Source organism: Chinchilla lanigera, unplaced genomic scaffold (assembly GCF_000276665.1).
Source record: "Chinchilla lanigera isolate Chin_1 unplaced genomic scaffold, ChiLan1.0 scaffold00044, whole genome shotgun sequence".
Classification (NCBI taxonomy): Eukaryota; Metazoa; Chordata; class Mammalia; order Rodentia; family Chinchillidae; genus Chinchilla; species Chinchilla lanigera.
Window position 1 is genome coordinate 4,974,002 of NW_004955445.1, and position 15,367 is coordinate 4,989,368.

The following is a 15,367-nucleotide window of genomic DNA, read 5'->3' on the forward strand; positions in this document are numbered from 1 at the left end:
TGCTCCTCCAGGGCTCATGAGGACCCTGCCGTCCTGCACCAGAACCCAGCGAGTGCTCACTGCCTGTTTATTTGTTCTTCACTCAGTGCCTGGTGTGAGGCTGGAGTCTGGCAGAAAAGCGATTGCTAACAAACGCAGGCTTGCGTTTATCGCCACATATTAACGTGCAATCTAAGCAGAACAAAGAACTTTCAGTTCCTCCTTTCTCTTTCCTTCCTGCCTGCCGGGGTGAAGCGGCATCTGGCTATAGGGCCGCAAGTATAATGTCGTGTTGTCAGAGGCAGGGAGAAAATCTTCTAAAAATATCTTCGCAGTAGCTGCCAGGGGTCAAGCACTTTCTTAGCAAAGCAAAGGAAAAGGCGCTGTGCAGATTGTCTGTGTGAGGTCCCTTCCGCGTCTGAATAGCCCCACGAGGGAGCTACAGATATTTCCCCTTCACAAATGAGGAAATTCAAGGGCTTTTAGGGACTTTCCCAAGATCACATAGCCTATCGATAGAGGATCTCGGTCTTTAATTGGGATTCCAAAGTTCTAGGTATTTTCCCCCTAAATATTGTACTGCTTTATTTTTTAAAAAATGATCTAGAGAAGAAGACAGCTCAATTAAATAAAGGCAGAAGTTAAAGCAGAAGCAGGCAGATGTTGGCATAGCGCTCCCCTGGGGGGAGGCGGAGTCCCTCAGTCCCCACACAGCTAACTTCGCATCTCTAATTCCAGCGGGCCTGAGGGCCAGCTTGCTTGCTTAGATCAACACCTGCTCTTCCAGACTTCAAAGGACAACGTTTCTGAGTAGTGCTTTTTACAATCTTCAGTTCTTGTAACGATCTATGCAATAAAATGTTCTGGTACAATAAAGGAATCACTTTCTGCCTAAACCAGGATCACAGGGCTGGGGATATAGCTCAGCGGCATAGTGTCTGCCTGGCAAGTGTGAGGTCATGAGTTCGATTCCAGGTACCATCAAAAAAAAAAAAAACCAGGATCAGCTATTTATCAGTTTACTGGGAAGATGGACCGACAGGTCTGTTTTCTCACTCGTGAAGAACGATGCTAGCTGCCACTTGTGATATTTATTGAGCACTTACTAAACTCCAGGCACTGTTCTATGGACTTTAAAAATATTGACCCACGTCATCTTTGTAACAAAATAATGAGATAGATTGTATCATTTTTCCAGAAAGTTAAAGCAGGGTAAAGTTAAATAACTTGGATTCAAATCAATATTCTAATCCAACAGTTCGCAATCATGAATGACTTTTTCTTTTACTTTCAATCATTTATTGATATACCACAACTGTAGAATGTGCTTTAGAAAAAATTGTAGTAATTGTGAGCAAAGTGGTTTTTTATTTTATATTGGAAAATGTTCACTTATCTTTAAATTTTTTTTAATTTTAAAGAGAAAAAGAACAAAATTTCAAAACGAGATAACTGTCCCCCAGGGAAGATCCGGCGATGCCCGTACAGGTGCTTCACTGTCATAAGGAGGAGTGCTGGTCCTCACCCTCTGCTGAGCGTTCTTTAATTCGCAGGACAGGTCCCCATAGTAAAGAATAGTCCAGGGGCTGGAGATTTAGCTCAGCGGCACAGCACCTGCCTGGCAAGTGCAAGGTCGTGAGTTCAATTCCTGATACCAGAAAAAAAACAAAAGAACCAAAAAAAAAAAAAAAAAAAGAATAGTCTGGCCCTGAATGTCAATGGCACCAAGGGCGACCTTGTTCCAGCTCCTGAGCCCAGCCTCTCAGCCACTGCACTGTCTCCCCGCCGGAACGGTGACAATGTGCTCCCCGCCGGTCCCTGAGAAGATGAAGCAGCTAGTTATGCCTGCGTGTGCCGCGTACGGGACCTGGTAGCTAGTGGCTCCCCAGGAGTCGGCTCTTCCTCCTGGCCAACCTCCCCTTCCCTCCTCCAGAAGATAGCGGTAGAAAGCGCCCACGGGGCTGGCCTCTGCTTGGGAAGAGCCCGGCCCCAGCTTGCGTCCTGGCCTGCGAGCATCAAGTGTTTGGAGTCCATTATTCCTCCGGAGCTTCCCAGCTCATTGAATAACCTCTGTTTATGTTTGTGTTTACAGTCGATCTGGGGATAGGCGTCCAGAAGGATAATGCGGCCGCCTCTTCCCCGAAGACAATGGAGATCAGCACTGCGGCCGACGCCAGCGGAACGAATCTTGGGAAAGAGGCCAAGCCCGAGGCACCAGCTGCTAAATCTCGTTTTTTCTTGACACTCTCTCGGCCTGTACCAGGACGTACCGGAGACCAAGGCACGGATTCATCCGCTGGAGCAGCGAAGCTTGATGTCAGCTCCAACTCAGCTCCAGCGAACAAAGACCCGAGTGACAGCCCAGCCCTTGGCCGAGCAGCTGCACCGGGCCCGGCCACGGATAAAATCCCCGAGCTGAGCGCGGCCGCGGACCAGGCCCTCCCGGCCACCTGGGTACAGGCGCCTCTCCCACCTGCGTCCGAGGGTGCGGCCCCCTCCAAGCCCAAGGACTCCAGCTTTTTTGAGAAGTTTTTCAAACTGGACAAGGGACGGGAAAAAGCCGCAGCTGAAGACCAGCAGGAAGCCAAGGAGGCCGGGCACCAGGACGAGGCTGAGGAGGTCCTAGGGCCGCCCGGGAAGTCCCAGGGTGTCCCCGCAGCGGAGGTAAGTGTGCAGAGCTGCTCTCCGTTTTGTCCCAAGTGCGTTTTCGGGGCACTGGCGGGTGAGACCACACACAGAGCCCTGCGCTCACCCAGGGTCCCGGACAAGGTGTCAAGCTCCTGACCCCCCTAGAACGAATGGCAGCCAGTTAGTGTCTCCCTGCGTGCAGAAACATCTGTGTGAAGAACGGTAACAGCTGTGGCGTGTGTTTTATGTCAAAGGAAATCAGAGGCGAGCTACATACCGATGAATCCATCCTTCCATTTATCAAAGGCGGAGATGGGCTGTGTTTATGATCAATGCAGGCTGGGCAGAAAGGTATTAGTGGAATAAAAATGGTTCCAAAAGACTTAAGTCTCCAGCCCGATCTCAGCAGATTGTTTAACATCCCGAGTGTCTGGAGTTTTAGTGGAAACACATTTATTCCTTGCTCCTTACAGCCTGGGTGATCTCTTCTTTTGTATCAACATGCAGGTTTACGGGCCTAGGCACACTACTTATATATTAATTATTTCCCAACAAGCTAGAACAGTACTTTTGTAAAAACTGGATTTTTTTTTTTCAAGGAGGTATCTTGAATCAGTTGTTTTCTTTCTTGAGCAAAGAGAAAGGTAAGCCTTTTTGATATTAAAAAATTTAACCTTGAGAGAGCTTCTATGTATCCCTGAATGTAAAAAGAGATAAAAAATTGGTACACTATATTTGTAAGGCACTTGCTTTGGTAACAGACTTTTAAATGACAATATTTTTCAAAATTTAGGAATAAAGTTGAGTGCGTCTAGTTAATTTAAAGGGAGGAAAAATTATATTGGGCTGAGGTTTTCACAAGGTGGCTGCTGATTACTGTGGACAATATATTTGTCTGAAGAATATAGCTGTATACTGCCGAGATGCTAATGAGAACACTGGCTATCACTTGTGGAGTGCTTATCATAGGCCGGGTTTTCTTCTGAGCACTGAATACACGTTATTTTACTTAATGAAAATGAGTGTCACCTTAACCTGTGATTGTAATGCACCCAGGGTAGCATCAAGAATTATATTGTGTGCCAGACACAGTGGCACACGCCTGTAATCCTAGCACTCAGGAGGCTGAGGCAGGAGGATTGCCACAAGTTCGAGGCCAGGCTGAGCTATATAGTTAGTTCAGAGGCAGCCTGAACTGTACAAAAAAAATTATATTGTAATTATCAGACACCAGCTGAAAACTATGGACAGTTGCAACTGAGGAAAGATAGTCTTATGTGTTGCTACTGTCAGCATTCTTGCTTTTCTATCAATTTTGACTCAAAAGGTTTATTTTCAAAATTTCTCTCAGAAAGTTAAAAAGTTTCCTCCCTGCAAATGCCACGTCCCAAATTGTACCAATTCAAGGAACCAATGAAAGAGTTTTATATAATTGAAAAGTAGGTCTTCAAACCGGGTGTGGTAGTGCATGCCTGTAATCCTAGCTCTAAGGAAGCTGAGGCAGGAGGATCATTGCGAGTTTGAGACAAGCCTGGGCAACAAAGTGAGCTCAAGGCCAGCCTAAACTGCACAGTGAGACCCTGTCTCAAAAAGACAAAAAAAAAAGTAGGTCTTCAAATGCGTCCATGCCTCAGTTCTTTCTGAGCACAACACCGGGCCAGGCACAAGTAACGGATGGCACATGGAGTGTGCTGTCCAGGGCAGGACAATGAATTCACACGACTGCGCCTGCGATTCAGGGTGCCGTGTGCTCCGTGCGGGAGGTAGAGTGCTGGGAGAGTGCCTGGGCGGGTAATCTTACTGATCACATCCATCACATGGAAAAACCAGGACTCTGAGAACCTCCTGTCTGGAGACCATCACTGGTCATCAGTGTTCATGAGTATGGGAGAAAATGATTCTACCAATTCTTTATTCTACCAATAAAGAAACTGTTGAATTTTAATTACAGCTCATGGGCTCCTAACACTATCCAGAGGTAGTGATTTTTTAAATAGCCCTTCTGTGGCATGGCCATCCAAAGCCAATCCACGGCCTGAGCTAGGGAAGGATGGAGCTCTTTACAGGAAGAGAATGGAGGACTGTGCTTCACCCATCTTCGTACGATCATCCAGGTCTCATCCAAACCCCTACCCGAATCGAGCAAACCAGTTCAGCACTCTAGAGCCCACCCTGGACCCTGTTTTACCCTAAAGCCCAGCATACTCCGTCCATTTCTAGTCTAAGAAAAGGGAAGGAAACATTTAGAGTCATGGTTTATTAACTCCGCTTCCTTTCCTGGGGCTGCGGGGGATCTCTTAGGGGTAGCACCTCAGTTTACATGGAATAGGCTCCAAGACAAGAGGTGAGTCAGAAGGTAGTGTTTGTGTGGGAAACAGGACAGGCATCTAATGTAGTCAAGGCTGGAGTGACTGATATTTTGAAGTTATAATAATCTCTCAGAGTACCCAAAAATTCTACCTGTCCTCCTTTTTGCATAAGCAGGCTCGATCCCTCAGACTGACTAATGAAATCTGCGTCTGATTTTGCTACACTGCAAATGTCCATTTTTAGTTGGTGGTATCAGTGGAATTCGAACTGCTGAATGCCCACCCTCTACAGTGAACCTATAAAACACTAAAAAGGTATGAAATAGCCACTTCTTCAGCCTGTGAACTTGTGACTATTCACATCCATACATTTGCTAGGATTTTTAATATAAAAAATAGACCTCCGGTTTCTTTAAGCTTTCTCATCAGAGCCCTGGCTGTGCCGTTCTGTATTTGGAGATAAATCCAATTGTTCTGTGAGTGCAGTGGGACAATGCAGTGCTCAGAAAGTCGCATGAATAAAACTTCTCAATCAATGGCTTTCTTCGTGGGAGGACCACATTATGCATAGATGGATGTCAAATGTATTGATTCAGAATTCTTAGGGTAAATTATGCCTTGGGCCGAGCCGGTCAGCTGTCCGTCCTCTCCTACCCACTTTCAGCGCTGGCCCCTCTCTGGATTGGAATTCCAACCGCAAAACCACAGAGCCGTGAATTAGGAGAGAGATGCCACCATTTCATTCTGGGATAAACACACAAATCTTCTGTGTTTTCAGAATGACAATCTTATTTTTGTGCCTCATAAAACTACATTCAGAGCATAGCATAATTAAAACAAGGCAAGAATTCATGAACAAATGAAGCATTTACTACATAAGCCAAAGAAAAGATAAATTATATGCCTGAAAGGTTTCACTGAGCTGCGATTCACACAAACCGACATGCTGGCAGGGACTCTCTCCCAACTGAACCAGAATTCTAAAATGTGCATTTAAAAGATGCACCATGCACACTCACACAAGCGGTCATATAGGGGGAATCTGACCTTTATTGCTTAAGAAAAAGAAAAAGGGAAAAGCACGCCAAGTTTCTGTGATCTCTGCGTTTTTTCCAGGGGAGTCCTGTCGGAGGTGGGACGGGAATAATGTGTTGTGGTGTTGGTTCGCAGAACAATGCTTCTTTTCTCTTCAAAATGTAGTGCAGCGCTTCATTTGCTAAACGCCAACCTTGTGCAAGGCGTGGAAGGTCAATCACGTTCCCAGCCCTTTGAAGAGAATGTGATCTAGTAGGAGACATCATAGTTAAGGGGTGTTGTGATAGGCGCATTGCCCTCAAGTTCACTCAGGCTACATTAGAAGGGTTAAGTGTCATCCTCAATGAATTTCCTGCCCGCTCTTTTTTCTCCCTGAATACATTCACTTCAGGCTTTGCTCAAAGCCACCATGATGCTGCCCCTCCCTCTGCCCCTCATCCCCGCTGCCAAATCCCCTAAATCTCACACAGAGCCAAGTAGGTCTGGTTTCAGTTGACTCTGCTGCAGTGGGGCCCGCTTTCCTTATTGAAGCATTGTCCTCCCTGGGTTTCGGGACCCCCTTGCTATGTGGCCACTCTCCCTTGATTTCTCTGGTGGATCTTATCATCCCAGTGTTGGAGCTCCGGAGGCTCATTCTTAGATGCTTTCCTTGACTACACGTACTTCCTGGAAACGCTCCCTGCTCCGCAGTTCCTAGGTTTGAGCATAGCTCTGTTGAAGAGTCCCAAATGGACTCATCGCTTTTGCCTGGATTTACCCCACTGCCTCTTCCACAGGTCTGCTTGAATTTCCACGCCCCCGCATGCATACTCACTGAGCACCTCAACATCAGTGAATCCAAAACTCTTCATGGATCACCCAGCAACTGCTTGCCCACTGGCCTAGCCCCGGGCTTCCTCAGCTCAGTGAATGGCAAAGCTGTGTCCTCTACTGCTGTGTAGCAGTTGAATTGCAGTCAAACAATCATGGTCTCCAGAGCGCTTCTCTGTGTGGTGTTAAGTGGTGAATTAAAAGCTAAGCCCTGCAGTCGAGTAGTCTGGGTTTATACTCTGCCTCTGGCACCTACTGGCTGTAGAACCTTGGGCAAGCTACTTAACCTGTCTGAGCCTCATCTTCTTCACTGGCAATGCGATCGTTTAGATCTAAACCCGCCCCCGGAAGTCTCATGTGTTTGGAAAGTGACTGAATCATGGGGGTGCTGTACTCATTGGTGGATCCATCCATCTACGAGTTCAGTAGCTAGGGGCTGGGGATTCAGCTCAGCGGCACAGCACCAGCCTGACAAGTACAAGGTCATGAGTTCAATTCCAAGTACCAGAAAAACAACAACAACAAAAAAACGAGTTCAGTAGCTAAGTGGCTGTTGGAGGGGGGCAGTCAGACAAGACAGGTCCCTAGGGGTGTGGCCTGGGAGGGTGTATTTCTATCCATGGCCCCACTGTCTCTCTCTGCTTCCTGGTGGCCATGATGTGAGCGACTTTCGTCTGCCAGGCCCTTCTGCCATGATATTTCTGCCTTACAGCCAGCTAACTATGGACTGGACCCACTGAAACTGCAAGCAAAGGAAACCCCGCCTGCTTTTAACTGCAGGTGTCAGGCCTGTTTTCCTGGTGATGGGAAAGTAACTAATACAGGCATAGAGAGGATAGTTATAGCATTAGCACAATTCACATTATTCACACTTGTGAAAATTAAATTGCGTAAATCGTGTAAAATATTTAGCACACGGAAGCCGCATATGGAAAAAGAGAAAAGCTAGCTGTTTTTAGTATCATGGGTTTCCTCCCTGCCTAGTACTCCAATTTTAGTCTTTTTCCTTTTTTTTTTTTTTGGTTTTTTTGGGGTTTTTTTTTTCCAGTACCGGGAATCAAACTCACGACCTTGAGCTTGGCAGGCAGGCACTGTGCCGCTGAGCTAAATCCCCAGCCCCTTCCAATTTTAGTCTTGACACCTTTGAGCTCCATGATTCTTAACCATAACTGTCAAAGACAGCATCATTAAATCCAGCATGAGGCACAAGTGCAATCTGGGGGGAACACGTAGAGAAGTTGTGACGTTATTTTGAAATTTACATTTCCGTATTCACAAGCCTGCTTCCTTAGTCTGACATTCAGGGGTTTCTGCAGTTTTCCTATGCCTTTTATTAGAGCTGCGTTTTCCACAAAGCCCTTAAATTTCTCCAGTCACGCTGGCCAATGTGTGACCTGTGCAGATGCTGGTGGATCAAAGTACTTTTTCGGCCTCTGTCTCTTTTTCAAAAACCTCAGCCAGGTGTTGTGGTATAGGCCTGCAATCCCAGCTACTCGGGTGGCAGAATCAAGAAGACTGCAAATTCAAGGCCAACCTGGGCAACTTAGCGAGACTGTCTCAAAAATTTTAAAAAAGGGAGGATGTAACCCAGTGTTAGGGCACTTCTGGCTTATCCTCAGCATGCAAAAACAAAATGAAACAAACACCTCACTTCAAGTGCTGGGTGTCCATGAAGTGACCAGATGTCCCCACATGGACCAAGTGTCCTCATTCCTGGTGGTTTCTGACTAAACTAATCCCTGCAATACTTGTCTGTATGTGAAATCAAATTCTGTGGTAAAGTCACTTTGAAGGAATCACCTCATGAGACCATGAAAAGCTTTCAAGAAAAATCCTATTTATCTTCACCATTTTACAGGTGAAAAGTCAGACCTTCAGAGAAACAAAGTCACTTACTCCGAGCCACACAGCTAAAAGCAGAGCAAAAGCTCTTCTTGTGCAAAGTCTGTACTCTTACATGCTCCACATGGCTATTTTTACCAGTTGTTTGAAACTTTGCAGTAAGGTCACACCTTACACAAAGTTGAATAATATTTAATTTGAGGAAGTATAATTCAAAAAGGTTTGCATGTGCGAAATCAGAAACACCAACTTAATCCCAATTTAAATTTTTTTAAAAACAAATGGCCTAAGCCAAATATTACAAGGGCAATCCATTATGTGCTTTTAAATTTTGTTTTGTTTTATACTTTGTGGCCACATAGCTATGCCATTTTGATTGGTAAAGATAATAGAATTTTTTTTTAGTACCGGGTATCGAACTCAGGACCTTGCACTTGTCAGGCAGGTGCTGCGCTGCTGAGCTACATCCCTGGCCCTTGATTTGTAAAGAGAACAATTTGTCCAAAGACTTTTTCAGTGCAAAAGGAGAATCCATCTTAAATTACGCAAGTTAGGAGGAAGCAAGGTCTGCAGCTACAACAGTACAATGGTGATGAATTTGGCACTAGGAAATATTTGAGATGCGATGTTGACACCAGTAGGCGCCATGTGCAAATGCTGAAAGCTGAGTAACCTGCATCTATGTCCTAATTCTGTTACTTAGTAGCTGTGTGCTAGACTCAAAAAATAAAAAATAATTCATAATTTCTAGTCTGGTAGTAAGCATTTTGCATCTGTCATCTTTGATTTTTTGTGGGTTTGTTTGTCTCTTTGTTTGTTTTGAGACAGGGTCTCACCACGTAGCTAAGACTGGCCTTGAAATTACTATGCAGCCTAGGCTGGCCTCAGGCTTGCAGTGATCCTCCTGTCTCCGCCTCCTGAGGGCTAGGATGACAGGCATGCACCACCACACCCAGCCTTCTTTGATCTCTGTAACAGTACAACAAAGCAGATATTTTTCTACCCAACTTGGTACATGAAAATCATTAAGTAACAGAAGAAAGAGTTATAAAAAAAGAAAGAAAATCATTAAGTGAATGGAGGCATGGAACCACCTCTGACTTACCCAGTGGTAACTCACGGGAGTCAACTAATTTACCAGCTTCTAACCTGACTAGCACTCCCTCCCCCAGCAAAGACAGAGTTTCACTTCTTAACCTTGCACATGCAGAGACTTCCAAACTAATCCTATTCTTTCTTTAATAATCCTATTCTTAAAGCATGCAGTACACACTAGTATTTTCTGCTCTGTTCTGTTTGACTTTTTCACGCTGGCTTTGACTCATTAAGTTACTGTCTGGTCCCCTCATGGTCACAGTTCAAGGTCTGAAACCTCTTTCTCCCAAGGCACATGTCATACACTGAGGCCGTGACCCCAAGGGATGTGGCTGCTTCTCACGCATGTGGGCCCTCCCGCCGCGAGGGCTGCACGCCCAGCTGTGATCTTTGTCAGGTGAAGCAGGCAAGAATAAAAATGGTGGACGGCGTGTTGCTTCCCATCGGAGAACAGTAAATGCACTGCTGGGGTATTATCTGCGCTGCCTGACACAGCTTTAAACAGAAAGTGATTTCAAGCGCATGTATAACATGTGTGCTTTCACTGGGATCCACTGTAGAGTAATACATTTGCACCATTATTTGGTCCTTCTCATTCAGTTTAGCGTGATGTAGCTCATGGCTGAACTTGCAAAAGAAGTCTTGAGCGATCTTCCCTCTGAGGGCTGGCGCATCTGATTCTCTCCCTCAAAAGTTATCATGATAGCTAATTTCTCAGCATTTACGAAGTCACAGAAAGGTGACTTGGGTAAGAGCCTGTGGTTAGAAAGTGGCAGGGCTGGAATTTGTCATCGGGACCCACACGCATAACCACAGTGCCTGTGAGCTCAGAAAGAGGAAGCGCCCTGAACCTTTTGAAACATCCTACATCTTTTAAAATTTCTGAAGCTAGTACTTCCAAACTGATGTGCAGAGCATCAGTCTGCTGAGATAGGGCAAGAAAGAGGGCTCCAGCACCAAGTCAGATTGGAAAATACTATTTTCTATACACTCTCTCCCAAAGGCTCACAGTAGACACCAGCCTAGTAAGGGCTCTGAGAAGTCCTGCAGCACGCCTGCGCATTTCGCTTTGTTTCACCAGGCGTTTCTGAAACTTCATTTTCTGCAGGGCTCCAAGCTTTCTCATGTCAGAAGGAGGGCACACCTTGCAGGGCACAGTTCTTCCAGCAAACACTCAGCTAAGCATTTAGACCAGATGTTGACGTCTAACCACCATAGAATATATGTGGGCAACGGATATTTTATTTGACCTACACAGTGTTCTAATGGTATTTTAATTTATTGACTGTACTAGAAATGGATAGTTAATGTTTTTCAGTGGTGATATTTCAGTATACTACCTTGTTTCAGACATTTCTGAAAGGTAGGAAGTTTTATTCCTGGATGGATGTGCGTGGTTTCTTATCTCTTGACATGGGACATCCTCTTCCCACTTTACCTCAAACTCCTCCCCTTCCTATGGAACCTACCAGTGCAACCGTGTGCATGGCTCTTCATGGTGACACTTACATCGTGATTTTTCTTGTAGTAGGGTTGAGAGTCAACTAATGCATCTGTCACAGACCCCTTCCTTTTCTGATCGCATTTATCACAATTTAATGCTACTTAGATAACCATATGGTTACTAGACTATAATTCTGGGGCCCAAGAATCACATTCTCGGCATTGGTTTCTTTGTGCCAGAACTATAAATTTTAGATTCTGATACAGATGGAACACTACAACTCACAGAAGCTGCCATTTTAATGGGAAAATTAATTATAAGAAAGAAAAATAAATAAATGAGCAAACAGTTCCAGGGCACAAAAAGATGATCAATCAAATAAACAGACTTTTGAGATAGAAAGTAGAAGAATGATAATGAAAATGGAATGGGGGTAGAATCGGGAAAGGGATTTGTCTAATCCAAACACGCAAGGAAAATGTGTGACTTTCTTTGCAGAAGACCAAGCAATTCTTAGAAATCTGCAGCCTGATTCTGGCAGTATTTAAAGCTGTCTTCTCGCTATTGGGAAGTGTTTACTACACAGACGACAAACGTGATCTAGGCTGTGGGTTGTTAGCTTTTGTAATCTGAGACCGTTTTGTTTGTTTTTTAACGCTGGGCACTTTTTCCTCCAGTAAATGCCAGTCTGTCTCATAGCTGCATGTGTTGGGACTAACGGAACCCAGGAATCTTCCACAAATCCTTCTCCCCACGCCACCTACCTGGGAATCTCTCCCCACCCACGCCTTGCCAGGAGCAACTGTATTTTTCCGTTTCAAATCCTACCAAAAAGGACTTCATTTAAGAGCATGCTAATTTGTGTGTCCCCGGGAATGTCTCCAAAATAATGTCCTTTGCCAAAAAATAAAAGAGGCAAGAGAGGACCGTTTCATTGCTAAATACCCACCTTTCACAAGCCACTAAAAATCAAATGGACAGGGCTGGGGATTTAGTTCAGCGGCACAGCGCCTGCCTGGCAAGCGCGAGGTCCTGAGTTCAATTTCCGGTAAACGGGAAAAAAAAAAAACGAAAATCAAATGGACAAATTCACCTACTCCTCCAGTAGAAAATGGAAAACCCTTATTTCTGGAAAGAAAGTAAAAAGTGCTTTCCTTGATTGATTTCTTTCTACTCTCTACCTGTGATCACAGGGACAAATGGTTCATTTAATCTCACAAACACGACGTCTTTGCATCGCGGTATTCAGCAGCTAGGGACTGATCGGGATCCACTGTGCAGCTGTCCTGTGTTAGACTTCTGCTGTGAAACACAAAATGAGTTTTTAATGCCCCGAAGCTATGTCTTCAGAGTAGTAAAGCAGAGAGTGCCTCTATGATTTGCAAGGAAGACTTCAAACTGGATGTTCCAATTTCTCTTGATTCAATTAATAAACCAAGAAGCTAAAACTAACGTTTCCTCTCTCTTTCCAAAAAGAGGAAGGAAAGTGTGGAACTGAAATTTTTAGGTCTTACATCACACAGCTTAAATTCCCCTCTTAGAAATTGTGCCAGAGAATGATTAAAATCTAGGTTTTATATTCTAATATTTTAGTTCATTTCTCTCTGAAGCCTTTTATAATTTCTCAGCTACAAAAAAAAAAAAAATTTTACTGGGCTGGGGATTTAGCTCAGTGGCACAGCACCTGCCTGGCAAGCGCAAGGTCGTGAGTTCAATTCCTGGTACCCAAAAAAAAAAAAAAAAAAAAAAGAGTTTCTCAGCTAACCACCGGGATCAGGAGGAAGCTTGCTTCAACCGTGCATTTTGACAACATACTGAATTTTAAAATTTGATACATGCTTTCTGCATAAGCCAGTGTGTATTCAAGAATGTATTGAGAAATTGAGCAAATTTTATCCATGACACTTTTGTTTTGGTAATTCCAGCATTTTTTTATAAGAGAAAACTTGGGAAATTTTGAAAGGCTCGCCAGAAGGGTTTCTCTGCTGACTGCAGTATGTCCTGACATTTGTGCTGTAACAGGGATGGCAGGGAGATAAAATGTGGTGTGTGAAGATGGTACACATGGTAATGAGTGCAGGATAACTTCTTTTCAGTACAAGTGGCCTCCACATCTTGTCTTTTCTTCCACCCAAAGAGGAGTAAGGAATGGAGAAAAAGTGTTAACAGAAAGTGTTGTCCATTGAAAACATTAATTGAAAATGTTCAGCCTCCACTTGGGAGGCTGAAGCAGGAGAATCTCTGAGAGTCCAGCCTGGGCTACAAAGTAAGTTCAAAGCCAGCCTGAACTACATAGTGAGACCCTGTCTCAAAAAAAAAGAAAATATCTTTCTATGATGGCATAACAGGTGTATTTCTTCATTCACTATTCATCTATATATTCTCTTTTTATAAAAGGAACAGTGTAGGGAACCGCTCAAGTAAAAGAAAATATCACCATCTAGGAAATTTCCTGATTTCTCCACTAGGCTGTGACATGAGGCTGAGATACAGTGAATGTTACTAGAAACTGTCACAAGTCCCTACTTAGACCGCACCTCCAACAAGAGGTTATGTCTCTCACAGTAATTCCCAAACTAAGTGATCCAAAGTTTGTGTGCCAATTCTTTGTTCAGAAATGGCACACTTTTTAAGAGCATCTAGAGTTAGTACAAAGTCATCTCAGAAGGAGACCCAAAGGAGACATTTCATCCTGGATGAGGGGAAGTCCTGACCTGCGTGGGCTTTCTGATGGTTGGCCCACTTTGGTTCTCTGCTTGCTTTCGCCGTGGGCTTAAAAGATACAAATGCATCTTTATCCATTGGTGTGAATTAGGTACAAATAGTGGGAAAATAAATAAAAATTTTCTATGTTGATACATATTTAGTGACCTGGTTAGGTGACCTTGCGCTCTGTAGGTTTTTTTGGTTTTGTTTTTTGTCTTTTTGACACAGGTTCTCGCTGTGCAGTTCAGGCTGGATTTGCGCTCACTTTGTAGCCCAGGCTGGTCTTGAACTTGCAACACTCCTCTCCCAGCCTCCCGAGTGCTGGCATTACAGGTGTGCGCCACCCCACCCAGCACACTCTGTAGTCTAAAAGAGCAGGAAAAAAAAAAAATCAATCTATTTTAGGAAATTTTGGATTTCCACAAAATGCTGTTAATATTTGGTCTTAGCATTCCTCCCTGCTTGCTGATTTACTTTCCCTTCTAGGCAGATAGGAGGAATTCAAGAAGTAACCAAACCTAATTTTAATTCCTGAATCTGGTAATGGCTATACACAGGTGACCAGACTCTAGGAAGGAGAAAAATGAAGCCTTAATGATCATCTCGGGGCCCCTGTTGCCTGGCAAATTAAACCCTTTGTGTCGTTGTGACATCCAAGGGGAGAAGAGACAGAAGTTCCCCTTTCATCCCAGGCAGTGTGTGGCTCAAATTTCAAACAGATGGAAAGGGAGCGCAGACAACACGTTTCAGACGAACGTTCCCGTGTTGAGCTGCTCTCGGGGCACTGACTGTTGGTATGAAGATTTAGAAAGAAGCAACCACACACCCTGGAGACATCCAGAGGAGACAGATCCATCACAGATCCCCAGATGAGACTTTTCAGCCCCCACCATCCTGGCTTCCCTTATATTCTCCTTGCTAAAGGAGGCTGGAATCCAGCTAAAAATTGTGCTAGGAGTTGCACGTGGGCTCTATTACAGACAGTCACATTAGGATAAGGCAGTGTCGTTTTTCAACATGACAAATCGTGATTGCTTAACTAGTGTTCCTGTCTGTTTGCTCTTTGAAGCCAACAGAAAGAGAAAAAGTGCATAAGCTCGTTACACCTTGATAAAGTACAAACGGAAGCATGAGCACCTATTTCCTTAAAAAGAGTTTCCAGGTATTTCCTGGAGACCATTTCAGCTTCTGTCTAAAATTTCTCTTTGCTGAGAATGATCTGGAAGCCTGGCAAGAATAGCGAGGACACGTTTGTAGCCAAAGACAAAGACTGTGCTGCAAATGTACTACTAAGGCTGCACCTAAGCCTGGCTCCTCCTCCCAACTGTGTTTAGTGTGAGCCCCTGGGTGTTTTTTAAGTTTTCATTAATCCTGCACACTTAGTTTTAATAGTAGTTCTAACAAATAATGCACTCATTTAACTCAAACAAAACATTATAAAGTGATATACCACCAGTGCCACTCCAGTGGATAATCACTGTCTGTATTTTTAATATATATACCTTTCAAGGATTTCTTT

At 44.3% G+C, this 15,367-nt stretch overlaps 1 protein-coding gene across 3 annotated transcripts in view; it reads left to right on the top strand.

Moving 5' to 3' along the window:
• The window catches only part of Bcas1 (breast carcinoma amplified sequence 1), a 98,281-nt gene that overhangs the window by 22,357 nt on the left and 60,557 nt on the right, over positions 1 to 15,367 (top strand). For all 3 annotated transcript variants that reach the window (XM_013518334.1, XM_013518335.1, XM_005392286.2), the window contains exon 4: positions 2,072 to 2,643. In XM_013518334.1, the coding sequence (XP_013373788.1) occupies positions 2,072 to 2,643 (572 nt within the window). The remainder of the gene's footprint in view (positions 1 to 2,071; positions 2,644 to 15,367) is intronic.